At 54.0% G+C, this 21104-nt stretch overlaps 2 protein-coding genes across 3 annotated transcripts; both read right to left on the bottom strand.

Moving 5' to 3' along the window:
- Positions 1-157: 157 nt before the first annotated feature.
- VARS1 (valyl-tRNA synthetase 1) lies at positions 158-13591 on the bottom strand. Of its 2 annotated transcripts, none has more exons than XM_046005819.1 (30): positions 13214-13591; positions 12534-12956; positions 11180-11314; positions 10946-11084; positions 10601-10725; positions 10432-10519; positions 10074-10174; positions 9811-9938; positions 6964-7128; positions 6667-6748; positions 6045-6164; positions 5849-5957; positions 5673-5767; positions 5341-5431; positions 4968-5092; positions 4775-4878; positions 4530-4688; positions 4317-4407; positions 4086-4191; positions 3925-3995; positions 3714-3839; positions 3273-3377; positions 3122-3190; positions 2958-3036; positions 2706-2833; positions 2162-2317; positions 1783-1989; positions 1600-1711; positions 1162-1487; positions 158-286 (listed from the first exon to the last, which is right to left on the bottom strand). In XM_046005819.1, exons 2-30 carry the CDS (start codon positions 12918-12920, stop codon positions 218-220), a joined length of 3798 nt encoding a protein of 1265 aa, XP_045861775.1. In that variant the 5' UTR covers positions 12921-12956; positions 13214-13591; the 3' UTR covers positions 158-217. The 2 variants fall into 2 exon arrangements, with proteins under 2 accessions (XP_045861775.1, XP_045861776.1); XM_046005820.1 differs by having other exon boundaries at positions 10432-10516.
- A 679-nt stretch (positions 13592-14270) lies between these two features.
- LSM2 (LSM2 homolog, U6 small nuclear RNA and mRNA degradation associated) lies at positions 14271-21104 on the bottom strand. The gene is made up of 5 exons (XM_046004224.1): positions 20874-21104; positions 20146-20213; positions 15232-15262; positions 15056-15115; positions 14271-14771 (listed from the first exon to the last, which is right to left on the bottom strand). Exons 1-5 carry the CDS (start codon positions 20874-20876, stop codon positions 14646-14648), a joined length of 288 nt encoding a protein of 95 aa, XP_045860180.1. The 5' UTR covers positions 20877-21104; the 3' UTR covers positions 14271-14645.

The raw sequence follows: 21104 nt of genomic DNA, 5'->3' as shown, positions 1-21104 counted from the left end.
CAGACCCGGATGGACACCTTTTTGCCCACCAGTGCCTCTGGCCTGCAGCCCTCACACTGCTCATGCCCGCTGTGTCCGCGTGTGTAGGCACCCAGGCCCTCCGTGCCTCTCCCCAGCCCCAGCACACACAGACAACAGAGGGTTTTGTGGCAAAATATTTTATTGCTGCCACCCCCATGGTGGACACTGGAGGTTATGAAGAGTGGAGTCGGGTGTATCACAGCATCTTCTGGAATAGCGCAATGGCCTCATCCACCTTCCTGAGCTCTGCTTCTGTCTGCTGGAGCTGGGGGTGGAACAAGGGAGGGGGGTGTGGGTGGTGAGGACCCAGGCCCGAGAGAGGAGACAAATGCCAGCAGCAGGGCACAGCCCAGGGTAGGTGACCCACGATGCGATGCCCACAATGGCAGAGGGGTCCGAGGTGGAAAGATGGGGGAGGACCACAGGCAGGGAGTACTCTGGGGACTGCGTGACCTTGGCAGGCCCGCGCCCCCCTCATCCTCCCCAGTCTCCCCAGCACCACCTGCCTTTCCTTCCAGCATCCCTGACCTCCCAGGGCTTGTCTTCTGCCAGAGTGGCCAGTTCCCAAAAACAAAGGGGCCTCAGAACCAGCAGCCCCGCCCCCAGATGAATGGTGGGACACCGGGGTTAGGAACACAGGATCCTAGGCAGGCACTGGGTGTTCGTTTGTAAAATGGCAATGGTAGAGCTTCCGGGAGAACAGACAGCCCACTCAGCTGCCAAAGCTCAGTAACTCAGCCTCTGCTCATTTCTGTGTCCATGTGGTTCACCCCACTGCTCCTCCCTGGAGAGATCCCAGCTGAGCCCGCTGGGCTTCCTGACTGTAGGCGGTCCGCAGAGCAGCCCCAGGCATGTGGGATGCCACGTTCCGGGCACTGGGTGACGCATGAGGGCTCTAGCTGGGAAGCAGGATACCTGGTTCTAGGTCTGCACTCCGTCCTCACCTGGCTTGTGTGACCCTGGGCGGTGCCCCCTGCCCCTTGCCTGTTCCTCATGGAAGAGAACAGACTACACGGACCCCACCTGTTCAAGGGGGCCCAGGCTACCTGTTCCCCCGGGACTGCCCAGGTCTGGGGTCTGATGAGGGAGGCGGCAGATGGTGAGGGAAACAGAGAAGGAGCGCCTGGCTGCCCCACACACCTTGGCTCTGTCTGCCTCCTGGACATCAAGGGGCACCTTGCTCGGGTAGCCTGAGGCAGCGCGGCGCTCCCGCAGACGTTGTGCCTGGCGCTGTGCCTCGCCGCGTCTGGCCTGCAGCTTGCCCAGCTCCCGGGCCGGGTCCACCAGCCCCTGCAGCTGCAGATGAACGGAGCAGCGGTCAGAGGCCAGGGCCACGGCACAGCCCTGTGGCACGGGAGCCCCTAGGGCCAGGACGGCCACCACACCCGCACTGGCCAGCGCCTGCACGTAGCCCGACACTGCCGATGCCAGAGCACCCGTGGCCTCATCGGCCACTTCCAGGAAACCTGTGGGGAGGAAAGAAGGAGAGATGTGGCTCTGAGGCCGCTGGGCTGGATGCTGGTCCGAGTGGGCGGAGGGGACCAGGGGCCAAGGTGGGTGTGGAGGCCGGAGGCTCACAGTCAGGCCGGATCCGGGTGAGGTTGTAGTCCGCACGCAGGGAGCGCACAGCCCGTGTGATGCTTAGGGCCAGTTCCATGGCAGCTTCTGCATCCGGGTCCCTCCAGGAGCACTGCGGGGTGCAGGAGGCGGTGAGGGAGGCTGGGGGGCAGACCAGAGCCCCCTCCAGGCTGTATCCCATACCTCTGAAGGCTCCGGATAGGGGGTAATACAGAGGCTAGGGGGAGCCTGTGGTGTCCGCCGGGGCAGCCTCTGGAATAGCTCCTCAGTCACAAAGGGCATGAAGGGTGACAGCAGCCGCAGGCCAACATCCAGGCAGGTGTAGAGGGTCTGGCGAGCACACTCGGCCACCACTTGGTCCACCCCATTCAGCACGGGCTTCAGGCACTCCTAGGGGACCAGGAAGCATGGGGCTCAGGGATGGAAAAGGTCTAGCCTCCAGCCCTCCCTGTGCCTGTGAGGACCAGGAAGGTGAGAGGGTGGCCCAGGTCTCAAGGCCGGCCACTGGCAAAGTGAAGGCCCAGGGCTCTGCCGCCTTCAGCCCCATCCCACTCCTCCTCACCAGGTAGACATCACAGAGCTCATAGAGCCAGAAGCTGTACTGGGCAGTGGTGACAGCTGGGAAATCGTAGGCCTGGAAACCTTGGTTGCTAAGCCTCACGGCCTCAGTCAGCCGGCTGCGGATCCAGCGGTCCACCAGGCTCTCATGGCCTCCAGGCTTGGGAAGAAGGAGCGTATGAGCTTGTAGGTACCATATGCCTCAGGGAAAGAGGCAAAAGCCCACGGGGAGCAGGAACCATGGGCAGGTTTGCATTCCTGGAGGCTGACAGGTCCGAGGCAACCATCATGTGCCTGTTATGTGGAGGAAAACGGACAGGCCCCCTGCCTCCTTGGAGGAGGACCCCAATGCCCCAGGCTTTCACTGTAACTGTCCGTCCCCGTGTCCATCTGTCCCCTCAGTTACACAAAGGCTGCTCCAGGGTAGGGGTGGGGCCACCCAACCCCGCGGCTGCGATCCTGACCAGCACGGGCCACGCCTGATGCCTGAGTGCCATCAGTACAGCCCGTGCAGGTGCTGCCCACCTTGCCGTCTAGTGGGCCCTCACCTCGGAGGTTGGCGAGGGCACGAAACCCTTCCCAAGGCCCCGGAGCGAAAACTTGGTGGCATTCCAGAGCTTGTTGCAGAAGTGGCGGTACCCCAATATCCGGTTCACGTCCAGGTTGATGTCACGACCTGGGTGGGAGCAGAGGCTGAGTCCTCACCATTCTCCCTCCTGACTTGTGCCCGCTGTGGGGAAGGGAAGGGGGGGCCTCGGGGAAGGTAAAGGGGCTCGGCCAAGAGGTTTTGGAGGTCATACCCTGAGACGTGTAGGCACAGAGTCCAAACCGCAGGGCGTCGGTGCCACACTCGGGAATCCCTGCCGGGAAGTCTGCCTTCTGAGGGAAGAGGCAATCGGGGGCACCTTGAGGCGGCCACACCTCCCCAGGCCCACACTCCAGCCCCCGAGCCCGCCCTTGGTACCTGCCCTTCTTTAGCCTTCTCCACCTCGCTGGGATCCAGGTTGCTGCTCAGTAACTGGTCGTGGAGGCCCTGAGGGTGAGGTGGGAGTGGTCAGGGGGCCGTTGCCACAGCCCCACGGCCCTTCCTGGTCTGGCCCCGAGCACACCCCCACCTGCAAGGAGACTCCATGGATGACATCCAGGGGGTCGATGACATTGCCTAGAGACTTGCTCATCTTTCGGCCGTGGGCATCTCGCACGATGGCGTGGAGGTAGACCTGGCAGGGAAGACCCATGACCATGTGTCTCCACACCCGGACCCCAGCGTCTGCCCCGGGCCCTGCCCGGTGCGGGCCCCATTCTGAACCTTAGACCCCTCAGTGTCCCTGCCAGTCCATTCAGCACCTTCACAGGAATCAGAGATACTCCCTCCTCCGGGAAGCCGGGTCACAGAATCACTGTGGGGAAGCCTGGCCGGCTTTCAGGGCCCACAAGACCTCCCTGGCTGGGCTGTACCCTGCGTCCCCATGTCCCTGTGCATGCTGAGCGTGAGTTGTGGCGTGGGGGGGTGGTGAGGGTAGGGACCATGGGACAGGTCTCGGCAGTCTCCGCACCTCTCTGAAGGGCAGCTTGCCAGTGAGCTTCAGGCCAAGCATGACCATCCTGGCCACCCAGAAGAAGAGGATGTCATGGCCCGTCTCCAGCAGCGTCCCCGGGTAGAACACGCTCAGATCTTCTGACTGGGGGCAGAGCAGGCCATGATGGGGGGCCCAGCACCCACCTCCCAGACCTCACCCCACCCTGAGCTGGTCCTCAGGAACACACCTGGTTGGGCCAGCCAAAGATGGAGAATGGGAAGAGGCCAGATGAAAACCAGGTGTCCAATACATCCTCATCTGAGGGAGGTCAAAGGTCAGAGCTCAGAGCAGGCAGAGATGGGGATCAGAGCCCCAGCTCTGCCATCCACCCCCCAGGCCCAGCCTTGCCTTGCTGGAGACTGATCTTGTCAGGGGACACTCCAAACTCCTTGGCTGCCTTCTCCCGGGCCTCAGCCTCGCTGCGCCCGCTCACCCAGTACCGCCCATCCGGGTCCTGTCACAGGCGGAGTGAGCACTGAGGGACGGCCTCTGGCTCGCCTGCCCCCTCCGGTCAGCAAGGACTCACAGCCACCTCAGTCCCCAGAGATGGGCCAGCGTCCAGCCCCGGCCCAGGCTCACCTCCCCTGGGGGTACGGCTGGGTCACTGACTGTGACGAAGTAGGCCGGGATGCGGTGGCCCCACCACAGCTGCCGGGAGATGCACCAGTCCCTGCCGGGAGGATAGGGGGGAAAGGGGTGGATCAGGCAGGGGAGGAAGGTGCCCCTGCCTGTGTCCCCTGCCCGCCCGGCCCCTCACCCAGCACCCGTCCCCACACGGAGGGGCTGACGCACCGGATGTTGTCCATCCAGGTGTGCCACGTCCGCTGATGGGCCTCAGGCAGGATGTGGAGGTCACCCCGCGTCACAGCGGCACTGGCAGCCTGGGCCATCTCCCCACACCGCACGTACCACTGCGGCCGCAGCAGAGGCTCCACCACATCCTTGGAGCGGCTGTGGGAATGCACGGGTGGGGCACAGCTGTGAGTGCCCTGAGGAGCCCTGCCCCTCCTCCCACCCCGCCCCAGCCCCCTCCTCACTTGCAGAGCGGCACCAACATGGGGTTGTCCTCGACACCCCGGAACAGTCCCCGCTCCTTCAGTGCCGCCAGCACCGCCTTCCTGGCCTCAAACCTGGGCAGGCCCTGGGTGGGAGAAGGGCCCTGTCAAGGCCATGCCTAGGTACCCCACATGTCTCTCCACTGGCCACCACACCCCCCTGCCCAAGTCTCACCAGGAAAGGCGGGGGCACGTTGACGAGGGCCCCTCGGGAGTCCATGATGCTCACAGCCTCCAACCCGTGTCGCTGCCCGACCTCGTAGTCGTTCTGGTCGTGTGCAGGGGTGATCTTCACCGCACCTGGGGTGCACACGGGCGTGCCCAGGCACGAGGGACTCAGTGGAGTCTCATTCCACACACAACCCCCCTCTTGCTGGAAGATGTCGCTCCCAGACCTCCCTTGTCCCCCATGTATCTAGTACAGTGCCCTGAAACCCAGCCCAAGTCCTGCTGGTTCAGGAAAAGCTTGTTTCTTTTGCTGGAAACATGAATGACCAAAGCGAGCCTCATGGCCTCCTTCTCTCTCCGGAGGACAGCCTGTTGCTCACCTGTGCCAAACTCCATGTCCACAAAATCGTCGAAGACAATGGGGAGGCTCCGAGACAAGAATGGGTGGATCACACTCCTCCCCTTCAGGTGCTGGGGACAGGGGGTGACATCAAAAATTCAAGAGGGCCCAGACCCAACTCCTTCCCACCCAGGGCCCTGACTGTCCCCACACCCAAATTCCATCTTCAGGGCCAGAAAGGAGCTGCAGATGAGTTTCTAAGCCTATTTTCTCCTCAGCCAAGGGGCTAAGGGCCCATCCCACACCCGCTCACAGGGTGGGAGCCCCTCCAGTCAGCACTCCTCCCCAGCTGTGGACAGCACCCCACCGCACCTGGTATCTAGGATCTTTGGGGTGCACAGCTACGGCGACGTCTCCCAGCATTGTTTCGATCCGTGTTGTCGCCACCACCACCTCCTCGTCACTGTCTGGAGTGACACGCAGCCTTGCGGTCTCAGCTCTGGCCCCTTCTCCACCCAGCCCAGGACCCTGGTGTCTCCAGCTCCTACCTGAGCCTTGGACCTTGTAGGCAAAGGAGACAAGGACCCCAAACTCCACCTTCTCCTTGTAGCCAGGCACAGAGAGCAGAGTACGACCTGTCAGCTCCTTCTTATCCACCTGTGACATGGGTATTAAGAGAAGTGGCCTAGGAGCAGGGGCTGGAGGTGGAGATGGGAGAGATCCTGGGCTGGGGTGGGGGGGCACCTCAATGTCGGAGATGGCGGAGTTGAGGGTGCAGGACCAGTTGACGAGGCGGGTACTGCGGTAGATGACTCCTTCCTCATGGAGCCGGACAAAGGCCTCCGTCACAGCTGTGGAGAGTTTCTAGGGAGCAGGGAGAGGCAGAGATGGGCCCAGGCACCCAGGCAGACTTGCCAAGGCTGCAGGATCTGGTGATACCTGTGCTGTTTGGAGTCCCACTGTCCAGCACGCAGACCCCTTTGAGGGCTGGAGGGGAGAAGTACTTTTTTTGAAGAGGAGAGGGCTATGGGGACATGAAGGCAGGCAATGAGCCCGAGGACTCTGGAGATGGCAAGGAAACCACTCAGCTAGGGACAGGTGCTGCTGAAGAGAATCCCGGGAATTCAGGCTCCACAGGAGACTGAGGCCCTATCCTGTACCACCAGGGGGAATCTGAGCTCCCAGGTAACAAAGGGCCAGGAGAAGGGTCGAGAGGTGCTATTTGCAGCTGAGCCCTTAGTGGTCTCCTATGGATGGTGGGCTCCCCTCCTAGGGGAGGGCCATAGCATGTGTGGTCTCTTCCGCGGGTTACTTGCTCTGGGGAGCTACCCACCCCTGCCCCAGGCCTGAGACCCAACCTACTCACAGGGTCCATGGTAAAACAGGCTCGATTCCAGTCCAAGGAGCTGCCAAGCTTCTTCAGCTGGTGGTAAATCCGGTCACCTTTCCTGGAAGTGGATAGACAGGCCCAGAGGCACTCAGGCCTGGGCTGGAGGGAGAAATGAGGTGGCGGACAGGAGGGGATGGGAATCACTCGTCCCTCTGAAAGTGACCTGGGCCCCAGAGCCAACTGACCCTCAGCCTCTGTGAGGGCCTGGCCCTGCAGCCAGGGCCAGAGGCCACAGAGGTCTTATCTGGACAGGAGACAGGGAGCTGCACTCACTCCTCTTTCCACTTCCAGACCTCCTGTAGGAAGGCCTCTCGGCCTAGCTGGTGCCGGCTCAGCCCCTGCTCACGCCAGAGTTTCTTCTCCACCACCACCTGGGTGGCAATGCCTGCGTGGTCACAGCCAGGGTTCCACAGCGTGGTCTCCCCACGCATGCGGTGCCTGTGGGAAGAGCCAAGAGGACCCGAGGTGAGTGGGCCGGTGGACCCGGCACCGAAGGAAGAACAGGCTCCTGGGCAGGGAGCTGATGGACTCAGGAAAGAAAGGGGAGGTGGGAGGGATCCTCCCAATTCTAAAATTAGTCAGGGAGAGACGTGCAAGGACAGCTAAGGCAATCTGACAAAAGAACAAAGAGGAGGCTTGCGCCCAACGTGAAACCAAACACAGGAGAGGGTTACGATTATTCAAACACTAAGTTACTACGTAGGAATGGAGTTACAGATTAAGGGAACAAAACAGTGTCTGGAAACAAATCTGAGCAAATTTAGTATTCGCTGAAAGCAGCATTTCCTATCAGTAGGGAAAGGACAGTCAACTGAATAAATCTGTTTGGGACAACTAGCTGATTAGTTCCCTACTTCCCAACAATCACAAAGATAAATTTTAGTCTGATTCGTGAACTCAACACTATTAGAAAAGCATTAAAAAAAAAAAGAAGAACACAGATGAAAGTGTTTATAACTTTGAGGTAGGAGAGGCCATCTTTAGTAAGACACAAAGTCAAATAACACTGAGAAATCGGAGCACTGGGGTGGCTCATCTGGTTAAGCGTCGGCCTTTGGCTCAGATCATGATCTCAGGGTCCTGGGATCAAGCCCTGCATTGGGCTCCCTACTCAGCGGGGGTCACTTGTTCCCCTCTCTCCACCCCTCCCTCCTCCTTGTCCATAAGTAAATAAATAAATAAAAGGCTGCTATCTTAAGAGGTGTCTAAGTGTTCATTCTTTTCTGATCTTGATCAGAAAACTTGATCATTGTGTGGTATGTACGTATTTAACATAACTCTTTGTGTGTTATGTATGTATTTAACATAACTGCTTTTCCAGCTTTCAATTCCTTGCAAAATTCTAAATCCGAGGTTGTATCCCCAGTGCCCAGAGTGGAGCTGGCACAGTGACGTCCAGTAAATATTTTTCAACCAAGTTAATTTAGTAAGTAGGACTGTAGAAAAACTTCTCAAAACTTAAAATAAACAAACTCTGGCTTCCAAAGATAAAAAGTTATCTTAAAATACATTTTTAGGGGTGCCTGGGTGGCTCAGTGGGTTAAGCATCCAACTCTTGATTTCAGCTCAGCTCATGACATTAGGGTTCTGACACTGAGCCCCGCATCAGGCTCTGCACTCAGTGGAGAGCCTGCTTGCCTCTCTCCCTCTGCCCTTTTCCCAGCTCATGCTCTCTCTCTAAAGTAAATAAAAAATACTTTTTAAAGGAACCTGTCATGTGGGATATTAGATTACGTACTTGCTAACACTGTTAATGTGTCAGGGAGAGGAGCAAGTGCTAGAACAGGAGAAAACACTTATAATAAACGTAACAAACCAAATCATCAATATCTAGAATATTAAAGAATCTTCCAACAAACCAATTAAAGAAAAACAGCATAATCAATAGAAAAACAGATGAAAGGTAGGTACAGACGATTCGTATACAAGGAAAGCTGACTGGCTGAGCAACACAGAAGACTCGACTAGGCCTCGGGAATCAGGAACGACAGAGGTAGCATGTTTTTGCCCATCAGACTGGCAAACAAACACCGAAAATGTCCGGGGTCGGAAAGGGCATGGGGAAATGAACACCCTCCCAGGCAATTCACAGAGGTGTAAGTCACCAAGATCATTTCGGAGGCAACTGAAGAGAAGCATGCCCCTCCAACTGAGCAGTTTCAGTTCCTGATAGAACACCAGAGAAATCCTTCCATTCTCACTGGAGGAAGCATATACAGGAATGTGCCTTCCAGCCAGGTGTTCAACAGCGAAAAATTAGCAAACAACCATAAATAAGAAAGTGACTCCAAGGTGGCGTGTGGGTGGCTCACATCACCTCTGCCTTCAGCTCAGGTCATGATCCCAGGGTCCTGGGATCGAGCCCCACATCGGGCTCTCTGCTCAGCGGGGAGCCTGCTTCCCTTCCTCTCTGCCTGCCTCTCTGCCTAGTCGTGATCTCTGTCTGTCAAATAAATAAATAAAATCTTAAGAAAAAAAAAAAAAAGAAAGAAAGTGACTCCATTATGGGATAGCCACGGTATCGAATGCTATGGAACAATGAATGAGAATGAAGTCAGTCTGTGTACAAGAACAAGAAAAGAGCTCCAAAATAAATGGCTAAGTACAAGGAAAAAGTTAGTGTTGACTCCTTTATGTTAAAGAACAGAAATGAGAAAAGCCCACCCAAAAACAAAATTACAAATTTCTATGGATACATGTATTTGTAAGTAAATAGGTAAGAAAGATCTGGAATGATACACATCGAAGTGTTAATAACGGCTAAATTTTGCACGGGAGTAGGTCTACAGGGATGTAGTCAAAGAGACTTGAAGCTTTACATTTCTTACAAAAATATATTTATGTATTTCTTGTTTAACTCAGAATAACATAGCATTAGTAGCAAGAGAAAGGAGACTGAGAGAGTCTGCAAGCGAGGGGAACTGATTGCCTAACTAGGGGTGTATGCCGATGATCAGATAATGGGACTGATGAGAGAAGCAGAGCACCACCAGGGGGCACAGCTGAGGGCCCATATGGAAGAAGAGAGGACAGGGGGCCTGTCAGGTTAAGAGAAGGGAGGAGAAAAGTGAGGAGACAGAAGGCAGAGGGATAGGGTCCAAGGACAGCAAAGGAGCTTACCATCGGGTCAGGGAGTCCTGGATGGCATTGGTGAGTGCGTGGCCCAGATGCAGGGAGCCTGTCACATTGGGGGGTGGGATGCACATCATGAAGATTCCCCGGGGATTTGGTGCAGACACGCTGGAACGCTGATAGGGGAGGAAGGATGGGCACACGCTAAGGCCTCACACCACCTCTCCCAGCCCCCTCCCAGGCAGTGGGTCCCGGGCCCTGTTGTCGTCCTCCCACATGTCCTCCAGGCCTGGGCAGCAGAGCCCACTCACTCCATACTCGGGCTTGAAGAAGCCCTGCTGCTCCCACCATGGGTACCAGGCAGCTTCCACGTACTGAGGGCTGTAGGAGTCGGGCATGGTGCCACTGACATCTGGGGGAGAGATGGGGAGGGTCAGTTCTCTCAGGTTGTTCCCTGAGGCCGGGAGCAGCTGGGACAGTGGGCCAGCAGAGGCGCCGGGCCTCTGTTGCTCACATCATAGCACAGACACTGGGAGATTTGGGGGGCTGTGCAAATCCTCCAAAGCCAAATGGTTGCAGCAAGGGCAGAACAGGAAGGGGTAACACCAAGGAAAGGCAGCAGCTGAGGAGGCTGGAAAGGAGGTGGGGGTCCCTTCCCCCTTCTCGTACCTTTCTTTTCCCCAGCTGGGGTTGGGAGGTCATAGGTAATGACCCCAGGATCCCGTTTTCCCCTCTTCTCTGGTTTTGGCTTCTTCTGCTTAGGAGGGAAACGATAGAGGCAGGGAGATCATCCACCCACCATGGCGACAACCCTCCAGTTCTACCCTTAGCTTCTCACCTCTGCTGGGGGTGGTTGCTGCTGTTGGGTCTTCTGCTTCTGTTGGAATTTCTCCAGCTTCTCCCGTTTCTTTGCCTCTTTCTTGAGCTGACTAGCGGTTTTTGGGGGTGCAGGGACCTCAGGGCCTAGAGAGAGGCACAGAAATGCCAACTTAACCCGTTGGGGATCCTTTCTGTCAACCACATCACGATACTTCAGATGGGCCATTCCAGCTGCCCCAGGGCTCCCCATGCTCTCCCACCCTGTCCTCCCTCAGCTCAGGCCCCTTCCTGAGTGATTCTGCCAGTCCTAAAAGAAAGAAAGGAAAGCATGCTACGGAGAAGGCCCAGAGGAAGTCTTTCTCACCTGGCTGTTGAGAGAGGGGTCTGGCCCCCGAGTATAGAACCACCTCTCCCAGCACTGCCCGGAATTCTGGCTGCTGGACACATGTGATGAACCAGCGAGTCACATTACCCCAGATCCGGCGGGCAGAGGGGTCCAGGACCTGGGAGGGTGAACAGGAACGAAATACCCTTAGTCACCCTATAGCAAGGTCAAAGGGGGGCTGCCCTGGTTCTTCTCCAGGACCCAGTAACTTACATAACGGAAAGGCAGCAACAAGGCTGTGACAGCTGCCAGGTCAGCCAGCGTGGGAGCCTCCCCGGCCAGATAGGTGTGCAGCCGGAGCCACTCTTCCAGGGGGCTCAGGGCCCTGCCCAGGGCCCCAAGGGCAGCCTAGCAGGAATGGGAAGGGGTATGAGACAAGGTTTGGCCCACCTCAATTCCCACCCCCACCCAATCCATGTGGCCCCCTTCTGCTCCCACAAATCACGACCTCTGAGGCCAAATGGTCATAACAGAAAAATTCCCATTAGTTCAACAAATTCCTGCTGGACACTTACTATGTGCCAGGTGAAATATATTAAACATCAGAAGTTAAAGACTGCAGGAGGCAACACAGTAATCGCTTCAAGAAGTATTTATCAAGCACCTACTACAGACCTGGCACTTCTCTAGAGTGTAGAGACAAGCACAGACCCTGACTGGTGCAGTTTACACTCCAGTGGGGGAGACGGTAAAGGTGTGAATACAGAATGCATTACCCTATTTTTCTCCGTAAGTGTTATGAAGAAAATAAATCAGCCTGAGGGGGACAAGGCAATTCAGAGAGGAGACCTCTATGGTAGACAGAGTAAGCAGGATATGAGGGAGCAAGCCAGGTTCTGAATCACACAATCATCCCATTCATTCATTCAAGAAATACTAAGGATCCAACATGTGCTCAAAACTCTGCAAGGAGGGGATGCTTGGGTGGCTCAGTTGGTTAAGCTGCTGCCTTTGGATCAGGTCATGATCCCAGAGTCCTGGGATCGAGTCCCACATTAGGCTCCCTGCTTGGCAGGGAGCCTGCTTCTCTCTCAGCCTCTGCCTGCTTGTGTGCTCTCTCTCTCTCTCTCTCTCTGACAAATAAATAAAATCTTGGGGGGGGGGGAAACAACAACAACTCTGCAAGGCAGTGGTCTGCTTCAGAAGGACTCACAGCCTCAATTTGGTCTAGTTCTCTCTCCTTTCCTTTCCTTCCCCTCCATCTCCACAAGCACAGCCACCTCTCCCACCACCTCTCCTCCCACTGGCCTCTCCACTCTCCAGTCTTTTCCTGTTTCTCATCGGCTTAAGACTCCTCACACTTCTACTCCCAGACTTTAAAACGCCTGGCCCCAGACCGCTCTGCACACCTCTTACCGTCTTAACAAGTTCAAAATGAAAACATCCATTCTCAAACATAGGAAGGCCCAGGCTTAGAGTTTAAGAAACCTGCCCAAGGTTATCATACCAGGCATCAACCTGGGATTTGATCAGTGTTTCTCCACGTCTGACACAGTCTTTGTCTCATTACCCATTCTAATCTTTCTTCTAACTAACCCCGTCTCCTTCTTCCCTTCTTCCCACTCACCTGAGGGTCCTGGGTAGAGTTTCGGAGGCCCAAGGCCGGCAGCGTTGCTCCACAGGCAGCTGGTACTAACTCGGTGTCAGCGTAACTGACCCACTGTTGGACCAAGACAGCGGCCCGGCTACCGCCAGGGCCCCCCAGGCCTGCCGGCCACAACAGCTGGGCCACAGCGGTGGCCCCCCACACCCAGAGTCCACCGGGCCCCTGCTCCAGGGCCGGCAGGCGGGGTGGGGGAAAGGGAGTCCTGCTCGTCGGGGGTGGCTGGAGGCAGATTCGGGGGTGGGCTCCTCCCCAGCCCGGCCCTTCCCCAGCCTCCCCATAACGCGCAGCTATAAGGGCACGGAGGCTGGGGAAGGCGTCGGGATGAGGGGAGACATACAGGATGGACATGGTCACGCTGGGGGTCCGAACGAGGTGGAAGAAAACCTAAGAAGCAAGAGAGACAGGGGTTGACTGAAGGACCCAGAGGTGTCCTATTGGGAGAACAGAGGGGACCCCTTGGGGACTCCTGTACCGCAGGCGTCTGGGACCCCCAGGGCTGGAGGTCTGACCCGGCCTTAAGAGCCAAGGGCCCGGCTATCCGAGTGGCAGTGCCAGCGGGAGACTCCACATGACCGCGCGAGCTCGGGGAAGCCAGTCCCTCCGCGTCCAGTAGGACGCGGGCTCGGGCCGCAGGTACGTACTGGCGGGAGGTGATCACACCGAGCCGGACGGCCACCTCGCCGCCGGACGCCGGCCGAAGGTGGACCGGCCTGGCGGCCGGGGCCGAGGAGTCGGGCGGGCGGGGACGGTGGGCGGTTCTCCGGGCGACCCCAGCTCCCGGCGACCGCAGTCAGGCTGCGGGCGCCCACGTGTTCCCCCCTTTGTGACAACGAGCGTTTCCGGGCCCGCGGGTCCTGGCGCGGGCGGCCGTGCTCCGCCTGCGCGGGCGGGGGCTGCCCTGCCCGACACCCCGCCGGGGCCGCGCCACTCGCCGCTTGCCGCTCTCTGCTCGCCGCGCTCACGAGGGACGACACGGGGCGCGGCCGCAGGAGCGGAGGACGCTCCCGGGACCGCGCTCCCGTCAGGCGCCACCGCGGGCACCCCGCGCGGGTCCTCCGCCGGGCCAGCGGGAGGGCGGCGCCCAGCGGGCAGCCCGGGAACCCGTGGGCAGGGCGCTGCCGCCCCAGGACCCAGGGGGCGCCCCGCCTGCTCCCGAGCCTGGTCCCTCCCGCAGAAGCAGGCATGACGCCGGGTGGCCCGGAAGGCCCCCTGAGAACTCCGGTGTGGAAACTCCTATTTGCTGAATGAACCGGTTTTATTCATTCCCAGTCCTAACTGTCCACGATAAAAAGTTATGTCACTCGTATTAATCCGTTATATTCCTAAAGTGTGAAGTGGTTTGGCTGGGTTAAGGAGGCAGTTCAGCAGCATCGGGTGCATCTTGGTGTCTCATAACTGTCAGGTTCACAGGACAGACATGGAAAGACAACAGGTACTCCTTGTGGGTACAGTACAAGCAGAAGACCACCGTAGGCAAGCCATACAGATAGGCTTACAGATAGGGCAAGCCATACAGGTAGAAACATGCTGAAGCCCAGGTGAGGTATTACATAGTTTACACCAGGGAGAAGAATGGCAGATAATGCTGGGAAGTTGGGCTGGATTCTTGGCTGGGATAATAGAGCAGCAGGGCTTGGATGACTTCAACATCCCTTTCCCACCCTCCAGGCTCCTTCCCCAAACACACAGAACCAGAACTCAAATGTGCATCATAAGTTTATTCCCGATGCGGGACAGATTCCTTCCATCCCAAAATGAATCACATGCTGTCCTGGAGAGATCTAGGAGATTCTCCCACCATATCCAGGGAAGGAGTGAGAAAGGCAGGTGCTGAGGACAAGGCAGGTCTGCAGTTCCCCAGCCTACTTATCCTCCCCTCCTCAACAGAGGAGAGCTGCTCCCCACTATTATTATTCTCATCCACTCATCCCTTGAAGGAGAAAAAAAAAGTCTCCAATATTCAAAAAAGAAAAAAAAAAAAAAAGACAAAAAAGCCTTCAAATATGGGAGAGGGGTCCTGGGCTGCAACTTGAGGTGAAAGGTCACCGACAGAAGAGGGACAGGGAGGAACCGTCACTGTTTCTGCTGCAGGGCCTCCTTCCTTGCTGCGTCCTGTAGCAACTGTGTGTCCACCTCATCTGCCGGCAACTGCACATAGCGGACCACTGAGCCCCGGATGAAGCAGTTCTTCACTGATAACTAGACCCAGACAGATAAGAAAACACCCTTAAAAGTGTCCGCTATCTCGGGCACCTGGGTGGCTTAGTCGGTTCGGCATCTGACTCTTGATTTTGGCTCAGGTAGTGATCTCAGGGTGCTTCACTGGGTGATGTCCCATCTGCCTGTCCCCCGTGCCCCCCACCCTAGCTCACGCACTCTCTCTCTCAAATAAACAAATAAGATAAAATCTTCAAAAAAAAGAATGTCAGCTATCCACCCAGGAACTTCCTGCTTTTGTTTCCTCTTCACCATCACCAACTCACCATGTGAGGGTACTTCTCAGGGTCTGTAACACTGATGTCAGTTAGTTTGATGTTGAGATACTAAGAAAAGAAGACAAACACCATCATTAGCTCTAGAGACAAGATGCAAGCACCCAGCCCTGAAACTCTCCCTTCTCCTTCCCCAAGACCCCATTCTAGGCTCCTACATATCTCACCTGGTCCACAGAATGGAGGGTTCCACAGATGCTGTTGGGGGAGAAGACGAAAGAACCCAATCAGTTTACACCAAAATCAACCAAGAGACAACTTCAGACCATGGATAAGAACATGCCTGGGGAAAGTCAAGGTTTGAGGAAGACAGAAAAAGAACCAAAAAGGGGGCATTCCTAAGCCCAGGATCAAGAAAGACAACGCTTTTATTGCAGTGTGTTATTTTAGACCTCACATCTCCTAAAACCAAGGCACTCTTAGCAGCTAGTATTAAACAACTGTTACAAACTGGGCCCGTGTTCCACATAGTACTTGCAATCTTTACGGATACCTCACAAGGTAGCTCTTACCAAACAGGGGCTCAGAGATTGTGTAATGTGCACAAGTGTAGAAGAAACAGGGACTTGAGGCCACATCTGTCTGATACCCCCAAACCAGCAGTTATTCTCAAATATCTGTTGGAACCCCATAGGTAAAGTAGACAAAGTAGCTTAACATTGTTCTTGGTGATGCAGGTACAAGGTGTCCCCTCCTTTTCTCAATCCCTGGGCCCTCTGAAATGTGAATGAGGAATGCTATCAGATCACCGAGGCTCCAAGTCATGCTACCTCTCTCCCAACTTCTTTATTTTCTGTGAGTGGCCTCAACAGTCTCACAGCCTCAAATTCTGAGTTGTACTTCACCAACCTCCATGACCCATGCCCCATCATTTGGTGACATTTTCCTAACATCTCTAAAATTCTCTTTCTAGTTTGACTTCTACAAATCAAGGTCTTATTACACCTCAGTCTAGGCTAGCCTCCATCCTGGCCACCTTTAGCCTAACTACCCTGCATGTCATCACCAGATTCTATGTTCCTTAGAACAGTGGTTCTCAAACACTGACGTGTGCTCAAAGGTTTCTTAAGTCTGAGACAAAGAAACACAGGTTAGGACAGCGTTTGTTGGGTGTGTATGTAGTATGCTAAAGGTTGTCAGTATTTTCCTCCCTAAGAATAATTCTTTAATTGCCTTTGCTATTTTTTTGTTATTAAAAAAACTTTTGGGCTGCCTGGGTGGCTCAGTCAGTTAAGTGTCTACCTTCGGCTCAGGTCATGATCCCAGAGTCCTGGGATCAAGTCCCTACATTGGTCTCCTTGCTCGGCAGGGAGCCTACTTCTCCCTCTACCTGCTGCTCCCCCTTCTTGTGCTCTCTCACAAATAAAATCATAAAAATTAAAAAACTTGGGGTGCCTGGGTGGCTCAGTGGGTTAAAGCCTCTGCCTTCAGCTCAGGTCATGATCCCGGTGTCCTGGGATCGAGCCCCAAATCGGGCTCTCTACTCAGTGGGGAGTCTGCTTACTCCTATCTCTCTCTCTGCCTGCCTCTCTGCCTGCTTGTGATCTCTGTCAAATAAATAAATAAAATCTTTAAAAAAATTTTAAAAGCTTTAATGAAATGACTGTAATGTACAGTTGCTTAAGTGTCGGACTCTTGGGGGCACCTGGGTGGTTCAGTTGGTTAAGAGTCTGTCTTCAGCTCGGGTCATGATCTGCGGGTCCTGGGATCGAGCCCCACGTCAGGCTCCCTGTTCAGTGGGGAGTTGGCTTCTTCCCCTCCGCCTCCTCCCCCTCCCCGCCCTGTTCATGCTCTGTCTCTCTCTCTCAAATAAATAAATAAAATCTTGAAAAAAGAATTGTAAAGGGGAAAAAAAAGCACTGGGACTCTTGGTTTTGGCCACGTTCAGGTCTTCAGGTCATGATCTCAGGGTCATAAGATCGAACCCCGCATCAGACTCCATGCTCAGTCTGCTTAAGGCTCTTTCTCCCTGGGGCACCTGGGTTGCTCAGCTGATTAAGTATTGGACTCTTAATTTCTTTCCTTTTTTTTTTTTTAAAGATTTTATTTATTTATTTGACACAGAGAGAGAGACTCATAAGTAGGTAGAGAGTCAGACAGAGAGAGGGGGGAAGCAGGCTCCCCGCTGAGCAGAGAGCCCGATGTGGGGCTCAATCCCGGAACCCTGAGATCATGACCAGAGCCAAAGGCAGAGGGCTACCCCACTGAGCAACCCAGGTGCCCCAGGACTCTTAATTTCTTGATTTTGGCTCAGGTCATGATCTCAGGGTTGAGATGGAGCCCCATAAGGGGCTCGCACAGAGCATGAAACCTGCTTTTCTCCCTCTTCCTCCTGCTGCCTCTCTCCCCTCTTAAAAAAGACTCTCTCTCCCTCTCTAAAATAAATCTTTTTGTAAAAAGTCTTTATCTTGCCAAAATAAAGCTAGCAGTTCTCTGTTGGGCCCCAACTTCTGTTAAATTTTAAGTCTTTAAAATCCACTACCTGAGAAACATACTTCTTTGTGATGGTTTCCCCACATCCCTGACTGCTGGAAAGACTTTGACAACACCCTAGTACCTTCTGCAGCAGTGAAGTCACTTCCGAAACTGCATAGGTGGTGTCATTTCATTCAGTCTCTTAATATCTGGCACAATGGTCTGAAAACAAGCATGAGAGAAAAGAACTCTTCTCCCATACCAATGGACTATCTTCAAATCTTGTAAGTCCCTGTTTTAGGACATGGGGCTATAATGTAAGTCATTCTTGCCATATGGAAGACCCAGAAAGGAGAAAAGAGGAAACAAAAAACAAATCCTCTCATAGAATTGCCTAGCTGATTCTGACTTCCATACTTGTCTCTCTATATAGCCCCAATCTATATGCCATCAATACTGTGTCAATGTTTCCCACACTGAGAAATTATCTCAAAAAGAAACATGGAGAGGCGCCTGGGTGGCTCGGTGGGTTAAAGCCTCTGCCTTGGGCTCAGGTCCTGATCCCGGGGTCCTGGGATCGAGCCCCGCATCGGGCTTTGTGCTGGGCGGGGAGCCTGCCTCTCCCTCTCTCTCTGCCTGCCTCTCTGCCTACTTGTGATCTCTGTTAAATAAATAAATAAAATCTTTAAAAAAAGAGAAAAAGAAAAGAAACATGGAAGATATTGTTGGGGGCGGGTGGGAATACACTGATTCAAAGTTTCTTTCTTTTTTTTTTTTTTTTAAGATTATTTATTTATTTATTTATTTGACAGACAGAGATCACAAGTAGGCAGAAAGGCAGGCAGAGAGAGAGAGGAGGAAGCAGGCTCCCCACTTGAGCAGAGAGCCTGATGCGGGGCTCGATCCCAGGACCCCGAGACCATGACCCGAGCTGAAGGCAGAGGCTTTAACCCACTGAGCCACCCAGGCGCCCCTGATTCAAAGTTTCTAAAGGTGGGAACCCTGGCTGGCTCAGTCTGTTTAAGCATGTGACTCTTGACCTTGGGGTTGTGAGTTTGAGTCCCACCTTGAGTGCAGAGATTACTTAAAAATAAAATCTTTTTAAAAAAGTTAGGTATTAAGGAGGGCACTTGTGATAAGCACTGGCTGTTGAATATAAGTGATAACACTAAATTCTACACCTGAAAATAATACTCTTTATGTTAACTGGAATTTAAATTAAAAATTGAAAAAATTAAATAAATAAATTTTTCTAAAAGAGCATCAGGTAATAAGTAACAATAAATATATACTTAATTTAAAGGAAATTTTTTTAAAGGATTTTTTTCTAAAGAAAGACTTGTGTACAAAGTTGCACACATAACGATGTCCGGGGCAGCATCATTTGTAAAAGCAAGAAACAGCCTAAATGTCCAACAGCAAACTCTCGATTAAATTAGCTCCCACCAGCTAATAAAAATGCCATATAGGGGCGCCTGGGTGGCTCAGTGGATTAAAGCCTCTGCCTTTGGCTCAGGTCATGATCCCAGGGTCTTGGGATCGAGCCCCGCATCAGGCTCTCTGCTCGGTAGCAAGCCTGCTTCCCTTCCTCTCTCTCTCTGCCTGTCTGTCAAATAAATAATAAAATAAAAAATCTTTAAAAAAAAAATGCCATATAGACATTAAGAATGTTAAAGATCAACTCTATTGACATGGAAAATATCCACAACATACTGCTAAACGAAAAGCAAGTTTCACAGTTGCATAAAGAATATGACCCCATTTTTATTTGCTTTTTCAAATTTCTATTAAAATTCCAGTTAGTTAACATACAGTGTAATGTTAGCTTCAGGTGTAGAATTTAGTGACTCAAGTTCACTTACATAGAGCACCCAAGGTTCATCACAGCAAATGCCGGCCTCAATACCCACCAAATCCGGGCCCCCACTCACCTCCCCTCCAGCAATCCTGTTTGTTCTCCATAGTTAAGAGTCTGTTTTCTGGGGGCACCTGGGTGGCTCAGTTGTTTAAGTGTCTGCCTTTGGCTGAGGTCATGATCCCAGAGTCCTGGGATGGAGCCCCACTCAGCAGGGAAGCCTGCTTCTCCCTCTGCCACTCCCCCTGCTTGTGCTCTCTCCCTCTCTCTCTGTGTCAAATAAATAAATAAAATCTTAAGGAAAAAAAAAAAGTTTTCTGGTTTGCCTCTCTCTTTTAAACCATGTTCATCTGTTTTCTTAAATTCCACATGAGTGAGATCATATGGCATTTGTCCTTCTCTGACCAATCGTTTTTAATTTAAAAGAGTGCAAATGTATATTATGAAGTACCACAACTTAATTTACGCATTCCCTGTAGATGGCTATTTGTTTCCAATTTTTGACTACTGCAAATAAAATTACAAACGCGCCTGTAATACACCTTTATTTGTGGAACCGATTCCTACATTTCCATAATTGAGTAAACAATTTAATCAGAAAAAAACAAAACTATGTTCATTTCATAAAAACATAAATTTATCGATGCCTCTGCCCTCTGACGGCTCTCCAGTACTTTAAGCAAACGGCACAGGTCATTTATTTCTTTTGTATCTTTCCCACTTTGTCCAGCCCTCAAATAATACTTGTCAAAGAGGTTCCAGAGCCCCGCATATACCCACCCCCTACGGACTTGCGGGAACAGGTGCCTACCTCAGGTCATTCTTGAGTTCCACGACCACATCCTTGCCCACCAGGGACTTGAAAAAGGAATAGAAGAGCTATTGGGCGAAAGAGGGAAAACCATCACCTGGGAAGTTACACACAGGGTAGGAAGGAGTGCTCCTCCCTCTGGTAGTATTTCCAGTACTGATATTGGGATACTGGCCACATCTCTGGCAGTTCTCAAAAGTTCACAGGAAAAAATACTCTGTGGGCCCCCGGAACAAAATACTCCGGCTGGAGCCCAAATACACTTCACTGAGCCCCTGACTTAAAGCTCCAGAGAGATGCTCTGCCCTGCACCCCTCTCGCTCTCCGGGTCGGGCTCTCAATCCACCACCTCTCCTCTCCTGGGCTCCTGTCCACCCCCCAACGCCCAGTGGGCACAATTGTAGAAAGCATCCCATTCTCACCCTCCCAAAGCCTGGCCTCCGTCACAGAAATACTCCTCAAGGTCTAGCTTTCCCCTCGCCTCCTGTCCCCAATTCTCCCCCGCGTTTCTTTTGTTCTGTTCCCGCATAAGGGGAAAAAAAATCCCATGAGCTCCCAGCTGTGCCCCCCCTACAGAATGCAAGGAGCAGGAACTAAGAATAAGAGAGCAAACGCCAGGGCCCAACTCCGGCTCCGAGGGTCAAAGCCTCGACCCCCTTCCCGCTCCCCAACCCTTCGGCCCGCCCGCGCTCCCCCAGGGCGCCCCCTTGTGACGTCACGGTACCTACCATGGTGCTCAAGCTGCCGGCTGCCCGCCGGATCGGGAAGGCGAAGGCCGGGAACCGCGGGGCTGGAGCCTGGGGGCAACCGTGATGCGAGCCCGCGCGTGGGGCGGCACGGAATCGCGCACGCGCAGCGGAAAGAGCCGGGGAGCTCTGAGTACTGACAGGAGCGCACTGCCGACTCGCGGCCCTGGGAGAGCGGGTATTGGAGAGCCGCAGGGGCGCTGAAACCGGGAA

This window comes from Meles meles, chromosome 5, assembly GCF_922984935.1.
Source record: "Meles meles chromosome 5, mMelMel3.1 paternal haplotype, whole genome shotgun sequence".
Classification (NCBI taxonomy): Eukaryota; Metazoa; Chordata; class Mammalia; order Carnivora; family Mustelidae; genus Meles; species Meles meles.
This window is presented reverse-complemented; position numbering and strand designations above follow the sequence as displayed.

Excerpts from the sequence above, each read along its gene's own strand:
- VARS1 (XM_046005819.1), bottom strand. The coding sequence starts at position 12,920 with ATGTCCATCCTGTATGTCTCCCCTCATCCCGACGCCTTCCCCAGCCTC. Across the intron at positions 5,768-5,848 it reads CTACAAGGTCCAAGGCTCAG|ACAGTGACGAGGAGGTGGTG; the intron begins GTAGGAGCTGGA and ends GTGTCACTCCAG. Across the intron at positions 1,990-2,161 it reads AGCTCTGTGATGTCTACCTG|GAGTGCCTGAAGCCCGTGCT; the intron begins GTGAGGAGGAGT and ends CTGGTCCCCTAG.
- LSM2 (XM_046004224.1), bottom strand. Across the intron at positions 15,263-20,145 it reads GAACTCAAGAATGACCTGAG|CATCTGTGGAACCCTCCATT; the intron begins GTAGGCACCTGT and ends CTCCCCCAACAG. Across the intron at positions 15,116-15,231 it reads CCCTCCATTCTGTGGACCAG|TATCTCAACATCAAACTAAC; the intron begins GTGAGATATGTA and ends TTCTTTTCTTAG.